The sequence below is a fragment of the Neofelis nebulosa genome, chromosome 2 (assembly GCF_028018385.1).
Source record: "Neofelis nebulosa isolate mNeoNeb1 chromosome 2, mNeoNeb1.pri, whole genome shotgun sequence".
NCBI lineage: Eukaryota > Metazoa > Chordata > Mammalia > Carnivora > Felidae > Neofelis > Neofelis nebulosa.
Window position 1 is genome coordinate 79,856,235 of NC_080783.1, and position 21,851 is coordinate 79,878,085.

The 21,851-nt window shown below is 37.3% G+C and overlaps 1 protein-coding gene across 23 annotated transcripts in view; it reads left to right on the forward strand.

Moving 5' to 3' along the window:
• NEB (nebulin) overlaps positions 1 to 21,851 on the forward strand; it is a 215,022-nt gene that overhangs the window by 84,056 nt on the left and 109,115 nt on the right. For 22 of the 23 annotated variants that reach the window (XM_058715306.1, XM_058715281.1, XM_058715284.1 and 19 more), the window contains exons 64-76: positions 1,945 to 2,052; positions 3,676 to 3,987; positions 6,629 to 6,832; positions 7,146 to 7,250; positions 8,752 to 8,859; positions 10,048 to 10,359; positions 11,027 to 11,230; positions 11,950 to 12,054; positions 16,703 to 16,810; positions 17,931 to 18,242; positions 19,602 to 19,805; positions 20,498 to 20,602; positions 21,561 to 21,668. In XM_058715306.1, coding sequence (XP_058571289.1) covers positions 1,945 to 2,052; positions 3,676 to 3,987; positions 6,629 to 6,832; positions 7,146 to 7,250; positions 8,752 to 8,859; positions 10,048 to 10,359; positions 11,027 to 11,230; positions 11,950 to 12,054; positions 16,703 to 16,810; positions 17,931 to 18,242; positions 19,602 to 19,805; positions 20,498 to 20,602; positions 21,561 to 21,668 — 2,295 coding nt within the window. The remainder of the gene's footprint in view (positions 1 to 1,944; positions 2,053 to 3,675; positions 3,988 to 6,628; positions 6,833 to 7,145; positions 7,251 to 8,751; positions 8,860 to 10,047; positions 10,360 to 11,026; positions 11,231 to 11,949; positions 12,055 to 16,702; positions 16,811 to 17,930; positions 18,243 to 19,601; positions 19,806 to 20,497; positions 20,603 to 21,560; positions 21,669 to 21,851) is intronic. The other variant, XM_058715301.1, reaches the window with a different exon arrangement.

The following is a 21,851-nucleotide window of genomic DNA, read 5'->3' on the forward strand; positions in this document are numbered from 1 at the left end:
TTACGGACGTTTGGCCTCCATTTCTGCACCCTGTGCCTCAGGGCACATTGGCAGCAATATCACTGCCAGGGCACATGGAACTTGGGATTGACTGAAACCCTAAGACATTTTGCATGGGCTTAAGCTAGGGTTCCTCTAGCCTGAATTTACACATTTGGCAACTTAAATTCAGTTGAAAATCAGTTCAAAGATCAACATTTATCTCTGTACAATTTCTTCTTCTTAGATTAAGCCTATTGGTTTAAGCCCGTGGAGATTGTTGTGAATCTGATTTTTCTGTCAGCTGATGTATGAGTTATTTCTCCCAGCTTTGTGCTACCAGCAAAGAAAATATTGTTTATTTGAAAACATAAGTCAACAATGTATTACTCTTCTGCATGACATAAATTAGAGGATTTAGCTAGATGAGCCACCCTCTTAATTCATTTTATTTTGGGGAGTGCAAACTATAATTTTAGCACTTACGTAACTAACTCTCAATTGTCACCAGAAACGAAAAACATCCAGTCCTACTTGCAAAGCAAAAAGGAGTGAATTTTTTAGCAAAACCTATGATATAAGTCCTGTATTGTTACAGGAAAGCATGTATTGCATGTGTTAGAATCTCAGGAGACAAAGAGCCTCTGTAACTAGCCACTCAGCATTTCTGGAATTCTGGACTCTGTCTTTGCTGCAAAAGTTCAGAGATGCTGTAGTGTGCTGTTGGTTAGAAGAAACCCAGGGAGAACGCCCTGAACTGAATGCCTAACCTGCCTGATCTGCTTTCTCGGGCTTTTCTCTCTCAGCTTAGTTCAATTCTTTTGAAAATGAGATAATTTTTATCTCATTGAGGATAGGAAGACAAAATACAGATTTGATTATGTCACTCTCCCTCAAAGTTTATTGATGGTTTCCTATTTCCTGTGGAATTAAGCACAAACTTATTTTAGCACCAAGCCTTCAGTCCAACTCCAGATTCTTTTCAGTCCTCTCTTGTACTTGTCCCTGGCACTGCTCCCCCCTGCCTTCCTTTGACACCCCTGCACCATCACTTCCTTGTGCTTTGATTCCTGCAACTCCCTCTGCAGTCTACTGAAATCATACTCATCACTCAAGGTCCAATGCAAAGATCAATCCCACTGCAGGAACTTTCCTGATTCTTAATTTAGGATTAATTACTCCTTCCTGGAGCTCTTTGCTAATAATATGGTTAAATCGCCTCTATTGGTAGCCTCCTCTGTGGGTTATCAGTCTTTCCATAACTTCCCCCTGCAACCCTGATGATGGGAGAGGCCTCATACTCATCTTTGATTCCCAAGCACCCAGCACATTCACAGCACACAGTTGGAGCAGAATAGGTGTAGAGTGAATTAATTTCCATGATCAAGTCTTTGCCTCTTATCCACATTTTGCCACCTTAAGCCCATGAGTTTCAGCTTAATTTTTTAGATCTCTTCAAAACTGATTCATGAGGGGGTACCTGGGTGGCTCAGTCGGTTAAGCGTCAGACTCTTGGCTTCAGCTCAGGTCGTGATTTCATGGTTTCATAACTTCAAGCCCCACATCGGGCTCCATGCTGACTGCAGAGCCTGCATGAGATTCTCTTCTCCCTCTCTCTCTGCCCCTCACTGACTCATGGTGTCTCTGTCTCTCTCAAAATAAGTAAACTTAAAAAAAAACCTGATTCATGGTTGTAACAAAAAATTTTGAAACAGTGGGTAATATTTATGTTTCGTTAACTCAAGATAAGTTTTAAAATACAAAACAAAGCTGCAGTGTTCTATATACGTATCATTTTTAAGTCTTTAGCAAACAGTGCAAAGGCTTAGACCTCTCAGAATAAGATTATTATAGGCACCTAGCTGTGTAGAACTTGGTGAATTATTTTAGGCCCCTGTCAGTTTTTGGATATGAAAGTCAACATCGAACTGATGTATAATTATATATTTTTTTGCCCAAATTTAGAGTCTGTATAAACTCGCCCATGAAGAAGCAAAGAAGAAAGGCTATGACCTGCGAAGTGATGCCATCCCAATTGTGGCGGCCAAGGCCTCCAGGGACATCGCCAGTGATGTGAGTTTCAGTGTTGCCCCAAGTATATAATCAGTCTGAAGTGACACTTGTACTGAACTAAATCTTCAAAAAGAACTTTCCTCACCCTTTGGAAATATGTCCTAATGTATTTATATGGGCTTTTTCAAAAACCTAGTTTTGAAGGAAGTGAAAAATTCGATGTTCAAAAAGCAGTTTATAATTTTTAGGATACAGTATGTTCAATGAAAACTGACCCACCAAAATCAGAGAAAGATCCATTCATGGAAATTATTAGAGTACAGCTGCAAGCTTGGAGATCTAAAAATTAATGCCATGCTTATGGAAAGTATAACTCATAAACTTAAGTACTCCCAGTGAGAATCAGGTCGTGTCTTTGTATAACATTTTAATATATAATATTCACAAAATTCATATGACACTTGACTTTATAATTCACCCTTCTAAGATTGAAAAAGAAGGCAGTTGATCTATACCAGAGGTGATTACTAGCCCAAGCTTGCACCCTTAATAACAGCTCCTGGCTGTCTAGCACAGGTTGAATAAAACCATCAACCTTTCATGGTGTCTCAGAAGATTCTTGAGGAACAGACCACTGCTCTAAATATCAAGGCCCACTATTTTGGAATATGATAATTTGCTGCCCATGATGTTGTGTTAGTGACTCCCTTTAGTTTATGTGTGTTGGACTGCCCCCACAAATGGATTTATGTCAACCACAATAACAGGAATAACTAGGAAGTGTTGAGAATTCTATGCGAAGAGCTTGACGTGCATTATCTTACTTACACTTCATAACTATCCTAGGATGTAAGTATTGTCATTATCCCTGTTTTGTGGGTTGCTTAAGCCACTTGTCTAAAATCAAATTCCTTGTAGGTGGTGGAGTTGAAACTCCAGACAACCTCATTACTTCCTGTTGTACCATATCGCCTCCTGCTGACCCATCTATACTTTCTTACTTAGTTATCTTTGAGACTAGAGGCATGTGTTTTGAATAACTGGCCCAGATCCCAGGACAACATCATTGGACTTGGAATAGTAAAAACATTCTTGGCCCATGTGGGGGTAGAACCCATGCATTTTCTGGAGCATGCTCTAACCAGTTGGACTGCTATATCAGCTTTACTAGTATAATAATACTAGTATTATATTAGTACACTAATGGTATACTATTACTTTATGATAGTATAGTAAGTAACTAGTATACTAATACTAAACTAGGTCCTTGACATAGAGTACTTCATCCTTCTAGGAACCAGGTACCCATTCTATGACTTATTATGCACACCATGTTACCAAGTGTGACTCTTTCCTGACATACTTTTAGTGCCTAAAATTCATTTCTCCAAGTTCCCTTATTCAAATGGCCTTTCCCCCTGTGAGCACTACCTGCCTCAAGAATTATTCCTTATTACCAAGCCATAGGTGATTTTGAATATGCACGCAATTATACAGATTCCATCTATTTTCTTAGCTCTATAAGCTTTAAGCGTAAAGGTCAGGATAGCAGCTTGAGATAGTGCTTATTAGAAAAAGTCAGCTTATAACTTTGACGTAAGCAAGGTGATTTTGCACAGACTTTTGACCTTCAAGGGCTTATGATAAAAACCTGATTTGTGTGTTTTTGTGTTTTTGTCTCAGTACAAATACAAAGATGGTTATCGCAAGCAACTAGGCCACCACATCGGAGCCCGAGACATCAAAGATGACCCCAAGATGATGTGGTCCATGCATGTGGCCAAGATCCAGAGTGACAGGGAATACAAGAAGGACTTTGAGAAGTGGAAGACCAAGTTCAGCAGCCCAGTGGACATGTTGGGGGTGGTCCTGGCCAAGAAGTGCCAGACCTTAGTCAGTGATGTGGACTATAAGAACTACCTGCATGAGTGGACATGCCTGCCTGACCAGAACGACGTCATCCATGCTCGGCGGGCCTATGACCTCCAGAGTGACGTGAGTACAGCATCTATAAAAGAGCTGTGTTCAGCTATGTAAAAGTTATCCTTTATATGCAACCCATTGGCATACTTAAGCTAGGATTTATTGATCAGTGAATGAGATTTGAATCAGTGTATAGTTTTATTGCTTTATTATGTGTGCATTTAATAGGCTTTATAAGGAAGGGAAGTTTACAAACTGGATTTGGTCTTTTAAAAACAAAACTGGAATTAAGCAATGTTCAGAGTCCACCAGGTGGAGACATTTTCTTTTATTCTTTTAAAGGGGTAGAAACAACACATTTTTATTAAAAAAAAAAAAAAAACTCAATTTTTTTAGCTTCTTTGCAAACCAGATAAGGTTATAATTAGTAGAATTCTAATGCCTGTTACGGTGCTAATTGTTATTATTATGAAACAAAAGAAGTTGCTGTATTTGTAAGCTATTGGATCAGTTCACTGACATTTTCTTCTCTTAGCACAGCTCTCTGTAGAGGGGTCACATGGTAGCTAGTGCTGCTGCTTTTAATATCAAATCTGGGTGTGAAAAGCACGTTTCCTACAGCACATAGTTTACAAATGTTTGAAGGGATTCTTTAAGCATTAGAGGATTTTGGAAAATAAAGTTAATTTTTAATTTATTTTATATCTATGTTTAATTATTTAATTAAATTAATTTTTAAAATTAATTGGCCATTACTAAAAACTGTACAGCCCACCTGTGAAAATGCCCACATTTGTTCTGTAGTTTTTGACATACAGAACCCTGTGTTTTGCAATTGTGTCTGAAAAGAAAAGCTTTGCCTGCACATGAGTTAAAATGGTTAATGCCACCCATGGAGTTGACAGCATTGACAGACTGCTTACATCTGTCTATTTGTTGCGTGCCTTTTCAAAATCACACTGTGATGGGGCCTTAATGGTTATTTGAAAGTTAACAGTCATTGGAAAGTTAAAAAGCACTCCAGAGGTATACAATGTTATTGCTTTCATTCTTGCTGTTGTTATTTAGGGGGCAATCCACATAGTAAACCATTAGGCCAATTCCAATAGGCTTTTTGTGTAGACTGCAAAATATCAATCTGTATTTTCTTAGTTGCTGTTATGGGTAAAATCCTTCAAATGAGCTGGGCAAAGGTCCAATTCCTTTGTTGTGAAGTAGTTAATACTTAATGGGTTAACAAAAATCCTTAGCAGAGAAATGATGTAAAATAAATTGAGAGAGGGATGCTTGGGTGGCTCAGTCAGTTAAGATACTAGCTCCTGGGGCGCCTGGGTGGCGCAGTCGGTTAAGCGTCCGACTTCAGCCAGGTCACGATCTCACAGTCCGTGAGTTCGAGCCCCGCGTCGGGCTCTGGGCTGATGGCTCAGAGCCTGGAACCTGTTTCCGATTCTGTGTCTCCCTCTCTCTCTGTCCCTCCCCCGTTCATGCTCTGTCTCTCTCTGTCCCAAAAATAAATAAACGTTGAAAAAAAAAAAAAAAGATACTAGCTCTTGATTAAAGCTCAGGTCATGATCTCACGATTCAGGAGTTCAAGCCCCACATTGGGCTCTGTGCTGAGAGCTCAGAGAATGCTTTGGATTCTCTGTCTCCCTCTCTCTCTGCCCCTCCCCCCTCCCGAAAAAAAAATAAAAAGAACACAGATTTTTGTTTAAAAACAACAAATCAAGAGAGAAAGGTATGGAAAGACAACTCTGGAAAGAAGTCCATCTTCTTTTTTTAAAAATTTTTAATGTTTATTTTTTAGAGAGAGAAAGAAAATGAGTGGGGCAGGGGAAGAGAGAGAGGGGGACAGAGGATCCAAAGTGTGCTCCATGCTGACAGCAGAGAGCCCGATGCAGGGCTCAAACGCACGAACCGTGAGATCATGACCTGAGTCAAAGTTGGATGTTTAATCAACTGAGCCACCCAGGCACCCCAAGAAGTCTATCTTCTTGTCCTGAGAACTTGGTGGAAAGAATCTGGGGCCTTGGACCAATGAAATGATCACCAATTGCCCTGAGCCTCAGACAGTGTTAAAGCCATGATTTTCTGCCTCAATGTATCAGGGGCTCTACATAATTATTATATATTCTTTTTTTGTTGTTTATTTCTAAAGAGCTCTACAGATATTTTGAAACATAAGAAAAAATACATAGAAGGCAATGAAATCCAACATAATCCAACCACTGAAAAAGCCCACTCCTGCTCATGTAATTTATCCACATACGTTGTTTTATGTTTTCCTTCGTGTAATGTTATATTAAGTACCTTTGTACAAGTCATCAATATTCTTTAAAATAAGACTTTTAGTAGCTGCAGAGAATTTCATTTGACTAGGCCTCACCTTTATTGTTGGACGTATCTGTGGTTTCTCCCACTCTGGGTTGGCATTGTTTTCCTGTACACATGGGCATTATAATAACATTCACTGAACTGACGGTAATTTGGATCAGTCCTGTCCTTACCACCAGAAATATATGATCACTTTTTGTTATGGCTAGGAGATGTTTCTGGGTCATTTTTGAACATAGTGCCTCCTTTAGTCTAACACAATGAGCTTATTTTCCACGAAAAGACAACTACCAGTATTGTACGTTATTACTGATGCATTGGCATTTTTACCATAAATCTTTTAAGTCTTGCTGAAGAGTTTCTTCCATTTTCGTCTTTACAGAACATTTACAAATCAGATCTCCAGTGGCTGAGAGGCATTGGCTGGGTCCCCATTGGGTCTGTGGATGTGGTCAAGTGCAAGAGAGCTGCAGAGATCCTGAGTGACAACATCTACCGCCAGCCTCCAGACACGCTGAAATTTACCAGTGTGCCTGATTCCCTGGAACAGGTGCTGGCCAAGAACAATGCCATCAATATGAACAAGGTGAGCCCCAGCTACCTCAAGCTTCTCTAAGATGCCAAAAGATGCTATCATACTCTAACGACTAGTGCAGTTAAAATTATCCATTGAAGTATGTGTAGGGTCATATTTATCTCCTAAATTATATACTCGAAATCCTCTAATTTCTGTTATTCCCAATTTTAACTTTGATCACTAGTCTTACAACTCAAACCTCCAATTTAAATACCTTGTATCCAAGTTCGGTTTGTTTTTCCTAATTAGATTAATAATAATCATGCTTAACTTTTTATAATTCCCATTTCAAATAGTATTCTATCAACATCTTCTTTGGCAGCGTTTATACACAGAGGCCTGGGACAAAGACAAGAGTCAAGTTCACATAATGCCTGATACCCCGGAGATCACGTTGGCACGGCAGAACCAGCTCAACTACAGCCAGGTTAGGGCAAACTCCTGTGGTGCAGCCCCACACGTTTTATTGTTGTCACTGTTTGTTTTCCTGTACTTGCTTCTATGGAGGTTGCTGCTGTGCCACAGCAATCATGGTGCCTGTGGCTCTGTGACGTGAACACTCAGCCCATCTAGCCTTTTATTTCTAGGTTGAATATTATCTGCTATAGGATTCCGTGGGCAAACTGAAGTTGCATTTTTAGTTTATAGCCATTGCTGGTGTGGGCCAAGGGGACTGAGTAGTATTTTCTGCATCTCCAAGGGGGTAGGATAGCCAGATAAACTAGTGGCCCAATATTTCCACTGAAGCACTATTTGTCATTTACCTAAAATACAAGTCCAACTGAGCTTGCTATCTTTTTATTTGCTAAATCTGGCAATCTGCCCAAGGGGACCTCTGATAATATGTAACTTTTCCCTACCTGGATCCTCAGTACAACTGAGAGGTAAAACAAAGGAGTATGAATAGAAGTTGAAATCTCACATTTTTTACAACTAAAGTTAAGTTCAAGGATACATTTGGATGAGAACTAAATGAGCCTAACTGAACCTCAGAATTAGGTTCCCATTTGGTCAGAGGCCACACTAGAGAAGGGCAATTAGCTACACTCCCCTCAGGGGTAAGGTCTTAGGGCTTAGAGCCCAGAGAGACAGAAGGGGCTGGGCTTAGTCCCAGAGGGAGCGGGTCAGAGCTGAGTGGGAAGTGTCTAGTCATCCCATCCCTGCTAGTTAAATAAATCGGTAAGTCCGTGATTCACAGGCAGAGAGTAAAGGATCAGAGAAAGGAGAAAGGTCAGAGAAAAATAATTGAGCTTCTTCTATAGAAAGAAAGCTTCAGGTGTGGGAAAGAAGTGTTCTCTATTAACAGCACTGGGGTTTTTTTAAGTAAAATGCAATTTACTTTAGGCACATGTTTTACTAATATGATATAGACAAAATTTAGAATCTTAAAGTCGTGATTGTAGTCCAGTTAGCTGTTTTAAATTGTACTTCAGTTTTTTCCACCTTTCTTTTTTAAACATTATAAAGTATTACATGATTGTGGAAAATGTTTTAAGCAATAAAGAAATGAATAAAAGTATGTAAGTATATATATTTTATATGTAAACTAACAATATTAAACATTGTTCTGCAATTATTTTTTCACTTAGAAATAGACATAGATTGGTCTGTAAATTGATCTAGATTACTAGATTACATTAATATATGTTGATATGCATAATATAACAAACTTCATGCTATATATTAATTTTTAACATATATGATGGATTAAAATATCAATCGATGTAAATATCCATTGATCTCATTGATTTCTAAAGCTATGTGTGTGGGGTTTTTTCAGTAAGATATAATTTATTTACTTTCAAAATTGCTGGAAATTTAGTTGTTTACAGACCCTCTCCTTTTTAAAATTGCTTGGAATGTCACTTAATAATCTCTAAATTGTTGCTGTCAAACCTTTTACTTTCACTCTGACTTTCTTTCTATAGACTCTGTATAAACTCGCCAATGAAGAAGCAAAGAAGAAAGGCTACGACCTGCGAAGTGATGCCATCCCGATCGTGGCGGCCAAGGCCTCCAGGGACATCGTCAGTGATGTGAGTAGCCACACTCCATGTATGTACATGGCTGGATAGGATTGGGAGCAAATGATCATTAGTACAGCAGGGAGATGAATCTATGTGCTAGTTAAAGCACACATATTGTGCTTTAAATGAAAAAAAAATGTTTTTCACTGGAAAAAGCTCTTTTATATTTTTAACTCCAAAAAAAACTTTAATATTCAGGTCCCATAGGTGGAGGTGGTGTCCTAAACTTTATTATAAAATTGAATTTGAGTCTATAGTTATTCATATCTACAATTATAGATATTTCTTATAGAAATAAGAAAAGGCCAGAAGAGAAAAAAATAATAATTTGGTTACATGTGTTGGCTCAATATCAGAAAAAGACCTGGTTCAGCCAGGTCTAGGAAAATGTACCTTTCCTTAATCTTGCTCTGGATCTTTGCCAACTGTTTCTTTGGAAAATTACCTTAAGTGATTCCTTTTGAGCTCTTTTTAAACAAAAACAGAAAAACAAAGACAACCAAAAACAGTAAAATGGTGACCCTCATTTCTTGCTCTCTCTGAAAGAAGTGAGTCCTTCGATGAAGAATTATACATATACATTAGGATTTGTGTGATGTTATTTCCTAAAATGAAGAGAAAATATCCATTCAGCACTTACCACCATCACCACCACTAAAATGCTTTCTTGTAGTTATATAATCTGTTTTCTCACTTGAAGAATCCCAAGAAACCCCAGCCAAATTTGATCTCCAACAGAGCAGTGTATGCTGAATAGAAAAGGCAAGCCAGCCCATTTTAGGGACTCAGGTGGTGCAGTGAAAGTCAACAGAGCTAGATTTGGGAGGTGGGAGTGGTGGTCAGAGGAGGTAATATGATACCTGTGGCCTGGGAAGTAGCCTTCTCAAAATCAAATGTAAAATTTCTGGGTTAGTGATTTCATTGGCCCAAGATAAAGAAAAGGTAGTTTATGCTTCCAGTTGATTTTCTGGAAGTGTTGCTGCCTTTTTTTTTTCCCAAGGACTTAATGTCTGCAAAACCTTAGAACTATGTAGTTGGCCCTGTCTTCCCATTAGAGTATTGTGAAGTCAACTCAGAGTTTAGGATAAGGAAACAAATTGGTATTCAGATGGTTCCAAATTTAAAATAATGATGTTTTAAATCACCAAGATTTTAGCCCTTTCTAACATGTTTGCCTTTTAAATGACTACTTTTCAGTACAAATATAAAGATGGTTATCGCAAGCAACTAGGCCACCACATCGGAGCCCGAGACATCAAAGATGACCCCAAGATGATGTGGTCCATGCATGTGGCCAAGATCCAGAGTGACAGGGAATACAAAAAGGACTTTGAGAAGTGGAAGACCAAGTTCAGCAGCCCAGTGGACATGTTGGGGGTGGTCCTGGCCAAGAAGTGCCAGACCTTAGTCAGTGATGTGGACTATAAGAACTACCTGCATGAGTGGACATGCCTGCCTGACCAGAACGACGTCATCCATGCTCGGCGGGCCTATGACCTCCAGAGTGATGTGAGTACTAAGACCCGTTGTATACCACCAGTGACCATGCTTACGATGGTAATACACCGTGATACATAGATAATGGTCCAGGATTAGTTAGAGCCCTCAGAAGTAATAACATTTTTTCTCTCCACCTCTCATTCACTGGGCTTTGCTTTTCTTTTAGAGAGAACACGATCCCATGAAAGTGTATCTAATTTGGCTTCATATTTTGTATGTTCAATGTTTATTTATTTATTTTGAGAGAGAGAGCAGGGGAGGGGCAGAGAGAGAGGAGAAAATCCCAAGCAGGCTCTGTATTGTCAGTGCAGAGCCTGATGCCAGGCTCAAACTTACAAACAGTGAGATCATGACCTGAAGCGAAATCAAGAGTCAGTTGCTTAACCAACTAAACCATCCAGGTGCCCCTGGGCTTCATGTTTGAAAAAGACATAGACATGATGTTTAGCTATTAAAGTTTTTCAGTCTTTTTTATTTTAAGAATTTTTTTTTTAATTTTTAAGTAATCTTTATACCCAACATGGGGCTCAAACTCATGACCCCGAAATCAAGAGTCATGTGCTTCTCTGACTGAGCCAGCCAGGCACCCCAAATTTTTCAGTCTTTTTCTTTCGTTTTTAAAATTAAGTGTCATAACAGCTTAACTAAGACTTGCTTTTGTGTTTGATCTCACCAGAACATTTACAAATCAGATCTCCAGTGGCTGAGAGGCATTGGCTGGGTCCCCATTGGGTCTGTGGATGTGGTCAAGTGCAAGAGAGCTGCGGAGATACTGAGTGACAACATTTACCGCCAGCCTCCAGACACGCTGAAATTTACCAGTGTGCCTGATTCCCTGGAACAGGTGCTGGCCAAGAACAATGCCATCAATATGAACAAGGTGAGTCCCCAGTTTGGGGGAAACTAAAGTAGAACCATATGCCCTTGAGAATATCTACGGTTAATTTAGTCTTTTAATTGTTTTACAATTGCCATATTGTCTTTAGTGGTTTGCTTGCATTTTCTATTCAGTTACGTTAGGATTCCAAAAATGTATGTGGGAATTTCTGCTTTGACATCTCTTGTGAAAGAGCCAGAGCTAAGAATAGGACAGGTGTTGGGTGTTCAGTTTGTTTGAAGTCAATGAGAGTAACGCATGGTTTGATATCAAGGTTTCTTTCCCATTGGGTATTTATCTAAGTGAGTTCAAAACTAGCAAGTCAATGTGAATCTCCATAACATTCATCAAAAAGAAATCTGGAGATGGCATATCCAGTTACATTTGCCATTAACAGACAAATAACAAACAAAACCATGGGAAGGATTTAATGTAACCACAGTGCATATGGTATGTATGCTTGGAAAATACTTGCTTATAATTGAATTGGAGGTGATAGTGTAACAAAACACACACACAGGTTTTCTTTTCATATCTTAGTCTGTGTTTCCATTTAGTGGCAATAAATATCTTGTAATAGCAAAGAGATTTGGAGTGTTGGTATAAAGTACACAGCATAGACAGGGAGGAGCCTGGCTTCCAACTTTGTCATGAACTCTAAATTAGAAACTCTTATTTACAACATTGTTTTTCTCATTCATTAACCTGTTTATCATTCACAGCGCTTATACACAGAAGCCTGGGACAAAGACAAGACCCAAATTCACATCATGCCTGATACACCTGAAATTATGTTGGCAAGACAAAATAAAATAAATTACAGTGAGGTAAGACCATTTGTTTTGTTTTCTTGGTCTGACCACATTGATTTTTTGCTGATGTAGTAAAAACGTTAGAATTATGGATTTAATTCTCATGTGCACCAGTTGGCTTAGTTTTGATTTTTTATGCCCGTCACCTTACCCTGAACATATGTGCCATTTTTCAAAAAGTAGATACATAAAATGATACAGAAATAGATAAATACAAAAATATCTGCATCTCAGGAGGAGAAAGAAAACTATCAAAGTCAACTATTAATGATTGAAATTCATTATAATTTTAATTAAAAAATAATGATTGCTATGTATCAGATTAGCACTTCAGTATTCTGTGAGTTTTTCTTCAGTTACCTCACCTGTGAAAATGGGATAAAAATACCTATCTTGAAGAATTTTTGTGGTGGCTGAATAAGGTAGTATATATAATATGCCCAACGTAGGGCCTGGCACAAATAGTTGCTTAATAAACTTTAACTTCTTCCTGTTACCATGCAAATTAGATTTATTTAATATACTCAAAATAACTTGAGCCTTATTTACAAGAACTGAAATGAGAATCCTCAAGTCCATCCATTTCAAAATTGCCTGAAGACAATAAAATATATTTTTTATGTGTTATCTCCAGCCTCACTAAACGTGTCATCACATATCTTTGCAGTCCAGAAATACTGCTGCAGGGACAGCTTCTTGCCCAGTTGTACTTGCCAAAATCAACAATTACTAGTTTATTCAAGAAGAGATCGTTTTCTCACACGTTTGTGTGTCTGCGTTTAAAAAAAGGCGGGGGGGGGGGGGTGGCGACTTTTCTTCAGTTTGAGAACACTGGAAAATGAAGCACCCATTTTGAAGACTTGACCATCTTCATTCTTTTATCTGTATTGACTACTTTTATTTATAATCAGCCCTAAAGAAGAGTCATGCTTCATTTAACCGTGACAAGTGACAAGTGAAATGAAGAGGGTATGATTTCCCTCCCTCTAACATTATAAAACCGACCCGAGGACAAGCCTGATCATAAGTATTTGCTTGGTCTTGGCTTCAGTCATTTTTTGAATGAATAATTTTTCTCTTGGCCACAGAGCTTCTCTGTCCGTTGAGCTTTTCCCAAGAGGTCTGTCTCACCCCAGACAAATGAAGTTAGTTTCTACCCCAAACTGTAATGACGCTTTTAAGCCTCTGTCTTTTGTTAAAATGAGGTCAGATGAGGTAGGTGTTTTTGTTGTTTTTGTTTTTGTTTTTTAGCTGCTGAGAGGAAATTGGGCTTTTATTTTTGCAATTTTCAGCTGGATTCATTTTCTTTAAAATGGCATGATCATGTTAATTGCCTAAGGACTATCTTCTGAAGATTAGATTTCATAATGGCTCACTTGAATTTTTTCTCAACCCAATTGGTACCTTCATTCCATACTCAATAAATGTAAACAAAACAAAGCAACCACATCTTTTTTTTCTCTCAAATTCTCATTTACCTATTCTAGTTCTCTTGGGTAAATTACTTACCAAACAAGCTTTAAAACATAGTCTTGATGGTAACCGAAAGCGTTCTCTTCTTTGAAGCCCTGCATCTTTTTCAAATGTTGAAAGAATGAAATAAATCAATTTGTTTGGCCTAAAGACATGAGATGATTTAAACACATTTTTTCCACTTATGCAGAAGGACAGAGTCCTCAAAGGAAAAATATAATAGACAAACTATTTGACTCTCCAGTTACGGAATAAACATTTTAGAATTTTTTAAGAAGTTCAAATGCCCTTGGGATTTTAGCTTAAATGTATCCAATTTATTCTTATTTTTGTTTCAGCTTTTCCTTGTAAAATCTTGGGAAGAATGTAATTTGTCATGTATTGATCTACATTAAAAACATGTAATAAGTTCCTTCTAAGACTCAAGTCATTTAAAAATTAAATTATCTCTGCATCATATTTAAAATTCAGACATTATTCCAATATTTTTAATTCAATCTAACATGAGAATGGGGGGTAATGATGAAGCAATTAGTTTTCACTATTTCTGCCACATGTTTAAAATTTTTCCTTACATTTAAAATTTTGTCTTCATGCAGCCTCAACAGTGACAAAATACTGAACATTATAGAGTAGGAAGAAAGATAAAGCCCTAAAGAATTGTAGGTCATTGTTGTTTTGCCCTTAAAACCATAAGCAATTTCTAAATCCTTTTCCAGAACTATCTACAGGTTCTGCATCTACTTGCTCTGAAGCAGTAACTCTCTTAAAAGAGGAAAGGGAGGAAACTGAAATTAAAGATTAAATTATTCCATCATAGACCACTTTAAGAACTATGTCTCTGTTTTGGGGTATAAAGATGAGCTACCTTCCAACTTCAGGTGTCCTTGAGGTAACACAAAGCCTTTCCAGTGGGTACTCTGGCTTGCGGTGTTATAAACAAATCACTTTAACAGGGAGGGCTTCCCTTCCCTACTCTTCTAAATTACCTGCCTGAGGGGCCCTGCCCTCAGTGGTGTCCACTTCCTCTTTCTTAGCCACTCTTCTTTAACTTTCAAACAAAAAGCACAGATTAAAGTCCTAAAAATCTGCGAGAACAGTCAAATGCCTCTCGTGCTCCTGAGTTGGATTCTAGGTAGACAAACAATATTGCTATAAAGGACACTACTGGGACAGTTGGTGGAATTTGAATATTCACTGTCTATTAGATAAGAGTATTGTGTCAATATCGAATTTCCCAAATTTAATAAATATATTGTGGTTGTGTAAAAGTGACTTTTTTCTTAGGCAATATATGCTTTAAATATTTAAAAATGAAAGCCATGATGTCTACAATTTACTCTTAATTGGTTCTTATAATTGAAAATAAGATTTAAAAAAACAAATATACATGCCAAAAATACACACATAAGAGAAAGAGAAAATAAATATGGCAAAAGTGCTAATAATTGGGTAGCTGGGTGTTCATTGTACTTTTTTTTTTTTAATTTTTTTTTTTAACGTTTTATTTATTTTTGAGACAGAAAGAGACAGAGCATGAACGGGGAGGGGCAGAGAGAGAGGGAGACACAGAATCGGAAGAGGCTCCAGGCTCTGAGCCATCAGCCCAGAGCCCTACGCGGGGCTCGAACTCACGGACCGCGAATTCGTGACCTGAGCCAAAGTCAGACGCTTAACCGACTGAGCCACCCAGGCGCCCCCATTGTACTATTCTTAAAACTTTTCTGTAGGTTTGAAGTTTTTCAAAATAAGGAAAATATACATTTTAAAATATTAAAACATACATTAAAATATTTGACCAGATAAGATTTTTAAAGATTTTTAAGATTTTAAAGATTTTATTTCTAAAAAGAGGAAAAAAAGAAAGCATACCTGTTCCAGCAGTTAATGTGGTACATGCCTGAGTGTATTTAAAAAAAAACAAAATATCTGCCAATTTAATTCATTAATATCCACCAAAACCTTTTTCAAGGTTTTCAATCAAGGTACTGTGATTTCCAATAAATCACAAAAGTAACATTAAGAGATCCAATAAATTTTTACTTTTTACGTTTAAAAATTATCACAATGCATACTTTATTATTGATTAATTAAAAAACAATATTAGCAATTATTTTAAAATTTATCTTAACAGTATATAGGATTTGGTCAAATTCTTGTGGGTGGCTCACAAGCAAAAAATGCTGAATGAAGACTTCTAGTATAGATGATTTGTTTAATGTACTGGTTCTCAAACTGTGTTCCCACAGCACCTGCATTCCACCTACTATGTGTATCCTATCGTAGAAACTGAATAGTGGGTGTTTTTCCAATTTACAGAATAAATTATCAAATATATTTTAATTAGTTTTGTGTTTTTAACTAATAAATTAACAATTTATAATTAAAATTTTTAAATAAAAAATTAATAATTATGGAGCAAATCAATATTAACAAAGCCATTCAGGAACAGATTATCCTTAGTTCAGCACTATTCGGTTGTAGACACATACATATTTAAGGTGGTGTTGTGTATTGTTATGTAATCGTATTCTTTGCTAGTAAAATTGTCCCTAATTCAAATTTGGAGTTAAATCAACACTTCTTGGTTGTTTGATGAGAAGAGCAAGGGCTGAACAATCCGACACATTTGAAAACTATTGACTTCATGTCTAAAATCTGTAAGGATTTGTGTAAAGAGAACTTGCAGTGTTAAAGCCTGCCAGATGTAAAATCTCAGCTTAAATAGCTTGGATAAATAGAATGTAAAAGAAAGAGGGGTTTGTGTGTGTGTGTGTGTGTGTGTGTGTGTTTAAGATTTAAAGCTGAACATATTAGTGCAGTTAATTCTGCATCCAAAGCAGTCTTCTTTGGACAAAAATACATTTTTAGAGTGAAAGTATTATATCTAAAAGCTACTATTTCTGGGACGCCTGGGTAGGTAGTCAGTTAAGTGTCTGACTCTTGATTTCAGCTCAGGTCGGTAATCTCACTGTTTGTGAGATCAAGCCCTGTGTCAGGCTCAGCACTGACAGAATGGAGCCTGCTTGGGATTCTCTCTCTCCCCTCTCTCTGCCCTTCCCCTGCTTGTGCACTCTCTCTCTCTCAAAATAAATAAGATACATATATATATATATATATATATATATATATATATATATATATATATGTATATGAACGAATGAATGAATGTTGCTACTTCTTTCCTCAGAACTTCTATCGCCAGGCCATGGAAGAAGCCAAGAAAGAAGGCTATGACTTGAGAAGTGATGCCATTCCCATTGTGGCTGCCAAGGCCTCCCGAGACATTGCCAGTGATGTAAGAGCTGAACAAGTCCTTCCCTTTGCTACCAACAGGCCAGCCCTCTGTGCAGGGAAACACAGATGGATGTCTCTATAGTCATCATCCATGGATCTGTAGTCTTCCACCTTAACTGCCTTCACTGTACAGGCAAATAAATTAGGGTTTGAGACAGTAGGTAACCTGCCCAAGATCACAAGCATCTTTGAGACAAAGTCTGGACTGGAATGTAGTTCCTTTGATTCCTGTCCTTTGGTCTTTGTTTAATAAGATTGGGTACTTTCATTAAGGCTAGATGGACATATGTTGAGCTAGTAGCTCATAAAACCTCATGAGCTCTCCTCAGGATACACTCAAGACGAAGATGCCAGGAAAGGAGCGGGATTTAATGGAGTTCTCCCTCCTGACTTGAGGAAGGACATAGGATAGCAAAAAAGATATGTCTGCATGCTGAAGGATCCACAAAATCAATATTCCTTTACCTTAAAAGTGAAGATATCAGATTCCTGGACAACTTAAATATTAATCTGAATAGTAGCAAATTGTCCATTTTTATAGGCTTTTCTTTTTAATCATGGTTTAAAACATGTAAAATTTACTGTCTTAACCATTTTCAAGTACATAGTTCAGCAATGTTAAGTGTATTCGCACTATTGAGCAACAGACTTCCAGAACTTTTTCATTTTGCAAAACTGAAACTCTAAACCTATCAAACAACAAAATTCACCCATTTTTAAACTGCTCCCAGACTGTTTGTGCAGAGGAAAATTATTTCTCAGAATGCCCTAGAAAAAAGATTAGGAAAATCTCAGTTGAGTCCACCCATATGACCAACTTCTGAGACACTGTTTATCACTACAATTGAACTCACTAAAAAGTGAACTTTTTAGTCTCTTTTTATCAACATAAAGATTTTTAGCATCATATAAAGCGATCATTGTGGAATTATTCTGTATAAATGTGCAAATGAGCACAACATCCTCTTCATTGGAAGTAACCGTTTTCCAATGTGTAGCATCTCAGCACATGTTGAATGTACCCTAGCGTCTTAAGGATTTCATAGAAAAGCCTCATCACAAAAAGAATGACAGGAAATAGCCCTTGGTGCTCCCTCCTTATTTACTGGTTTCTCTTTCAGTACAAATACAAAGAAGCTTACCGTAAGCAGTTGGGTCACCACATTGGTGCCCGAGCAGTACACGATGACCCCAAGATAATGTGGTCTCTCCACATCGCCAAAGTGCAGAGTGACCGAGAGTACAAGAAAGAATTTGAGAAATACAAGACCAGATACAGCAGCCCAGTGGATATGCTTGGTATCGTTCTGGCCAAGAAATGTCAGACCTTAGTCAGTGACGTGGACTATAAACATCCTCTGCATGAATGGACCTGCCTGCCGGACCAGAATGACATCATCCAGGCTCGGAAAGCTTATGACCTCCAGAGTGATGTGAGTATCCCTGATGCTGGTTCTGCATGTTAAAAGAGGATCTGAAACATGTCCTTAAATTCTGACTAGTGCCAGGAGACTGGAATTTATTTGTATATTTTAAACAATATACCATTAAATGTTTAAAAAGAGTTTCCTATTGGAAGCACTACAGTTTATTTCACAGTTTTTCTCCCCCCAAAGTCATATGTAAAAGAGGAAATAAAATATATATTATCAATTATATATATATAGGTACATTTCTTCCTAGTAATTCAGGCTTCCTTTGCATGAGTTAGGTGAAACTTAGTCCTCAGAAGTATATAGCTGCATATTTTTGGCTTAAAGAGAGAGAAATACATGTTGGCATGGAGGGAGGTGGAAAAAGTGGGAACAGAGTATATTATACTAAATCATTTTAACAAACATTTCATATTTTCTACCTACTGACAGGGAAATACTAATATATTACTGTCTTTTTCAAAACCAATCATCTAATTCTTGTTAACAGTTACCATGTACTAGTGATAGTAAAATAAAATGAATAGAGAAATATATATTATCTTTACAACACCACATTACACACTTGATATTTTGTGATTTTGAAGGCGGAAATAAAGATTTTTTTTTAAGTTCTTTTTACACACCAGAAGTGCAGCTATGTGTAGTGATAGATGTTAACTTGACTTATTGTGATCATTTTACAATATATACATATACTAAATCATTATGTGGTACACTTGAAACTAATATATTACATGTCAACTATATCTCCATTTTAAAAATGTGAGAGCGTGATTTGCAAAGGTTAACATTACTATATGCTGAAACTCATTACTGTAGTTAAATTTCACCTCTTTTCCTTTAAAAAAGGCAAAAGAGTTTTTGTGATTGCAGCAGCATTGGTCTGAGTGTAGGGTCTTACTGGGAGCTATTAGAGCACATTTTTCTTTTTTTTTTTTTTTAATTTAATGTAATTTATTGTCAAATTGGCTAACATACAGTGTGTGAAGTGTGCTCTTGGTTTTTGGGGTAGATTCCTGTGGTTCATCACTTACATACAACACCCAGTTAGAGCATGTTTTTCAGAGCTAGAGAAGTTCTACTTCTGTGTAAAAATCGTGTACTACCCTCAAGGGCAGGTGTCTTCTACATTTTACAAAAGTTCTTTTATCATATTGGTATAATCCTCTGTACCAAAAAATGCTCAGGGGGAAAAAATATTCTCATAAAATATTCAATAATACTTTTAAATGAGTGATCAGCTATGCTGGGAGCTTTATTTGTTCACAAATACTTTGTATTTCCCTAATAGGCATTTTGTGACTGTGAATCTAAAATTCTAATTAGTAAGTGTGTTTCCTATCTGTTCATTTGCAGAATTTATATAAGTCAGATCTTGAATGGATGAAAGGCATTGGCTGGGTTCCGATTGGTTCCGTGGAAGTGGTTAAAGCCAAGAGGGCCGCAGAGATACTGAGTGATAATATCTACCGTCAGCGTCCGGAGACCCTGAAATTTACCAGCATAACTGACACTCCAGAGCAGGTGCTGGCAAAGAGCAATGCTATAAACATGAGTAAGGTGAGTTTTTATTCCTCACTGTTAGGTAGAGGAATTTACCATCGAAAAAGGTAAAAATTCTGACATGTTACAGCATTCCTATAATTCCTATAGGATTTATGATACCTTTGTAAATGATTTTTCCATTATAATACCATAGTTACTTAATACTTCAAAATATTAAACTGTTAAAAATACTATGCACTATAATTATTTCATAATTATAGATTTTAAATACTGCAACCCATTTATACTTTTCAGAACTGCTAAAGCATTTTTTTTTTTTTTCAACGTTTTTAATTTATTTTTGGGACAGAGAGAGACAGAGCATGAACGGGGGAGGGGCAGAGAGAGAGGGAGACACAGAATCAGAAACAGGCTCCAGGCTCCGAGCCATCAGCCCAGAGCCTGACGCGGGGCTCGAACTCACAGACCGCGAGATCGTGACCTGGCTGAAGTCGGACGCTTAACCGACTGCGCCACCCAGGCGCCCCTAAAGCATTTTAATAAGAAACAGTAACAACCGAGTCAATGAAATAGTAAACTAGTAAGCTAAATACTCTGGGAAATAGTAATTTATCTACATGAAAAGTAGGAATTTATGCAACTTAAGTAATTTTATTTCTACTTCGTATAGAGGAGAGGTGACTGACACATCAAAAGAAAAGCATCTTTGAATGCCAAAATAATTTTTCTAATTTCTTTCTTCATAGCGCTTATATACTGAAGCCTGGGACAATGATAAGAAATCAATCCATGTCATGCCAGATACACCAGAAATCATGCTAGCCAAACTCAACCGAATAAACTACAGTGATGTGAGTAAACTATTGATCATATAATGAACAGAAAGGCAAAAATGAACTATTGTAACGGTTTCCTAAGTGACATGGTTTGACTTATACACACTCCAAAGTAACGTCAGTAGAATAGAGTTCTCTCTTGATTCAATTTCGGGCTGTGTGATAGGTCCACAAAGTAGTCAGCCTTGTAGCAACAGGGTAGCAGGGAATGGAATGCTTATGGAGAAATATTTCAATGGGAATTACACTCCTGATGTCTTCTCCTACAGGTCAGTGTGGGTATCAAGCCATTATTTGATTAAACAGCTATTTAGGAGGCACTGTTGGAACCCAGTGAGGTGTCATGCCCTCTGGTATTCTGCTGTTTCAGTAATGCTCTGGTTACCCTTTAAGCATTACCCTTTAAGCAAATTCTTCGCAAGTATTTTTCTAGGCATCTCTCTCAGGACTAGTATTTTCATCAGGGTGATTATTTGAAACCCTGCTCTACATATTGATCATGGTCTGTGATGATAGTCCATAGCAAAATGATAAAAAACATATATAACACATTGAGTTTTTCATACATTCAAATATATTCAATTTGAAGATAATATCCTTATTCTTTCTCCTTGTTTAGTATTAAGATGGTTTTCTTTTATATTATAATGGTGATAGTAAATAGTATTTTTTTTTTACATATTCTTGTTTGGTGAAACAAAATTTTGGCAACCACAGGCTGATCTCTCCCCAAGACAATTTGTGTGTGTGCGTGTGTGTGTGTGTTTTAAACTTACCAATTAATAAAACCTCCAAGTTTAGAACATGTGCCTTAAAATCCTTAGGCAGCTACAAAGCAATTTTGTAGAAACCCACCTAATATTTGATTTTATGGATTTCTTTCTATAGTTTAAATGAGGACAGGGAAAATTTAATAATAACCTGCTTTATTTTTAATGAAAGGAATAATGATTAATGACTTTCTTTTCTACAGAAACTCTATAAACTTGCTTTGGAAGAGTCCAGGAAGGAAGGCTATGATTTGCGTTTGGATGCCATCCCAATCCAGGCAGCCAAGGCCTCAAGAGATATCGCTAGCGATGTAAGTTGATGTTTTTGGAAGAGGCATTTCTTAGAGATTTTCCCAAATGGCAGCTTTTATAATTTTTCTTGCCAGAATTTTGGTTGTCCCTACAAGTCTCAATTTCGTTCGGTAATTCCACCATGTACAAAGTTGCCAATAAAAACAAAGCAAACCACAAGATGATGTGTCCATGATGATACC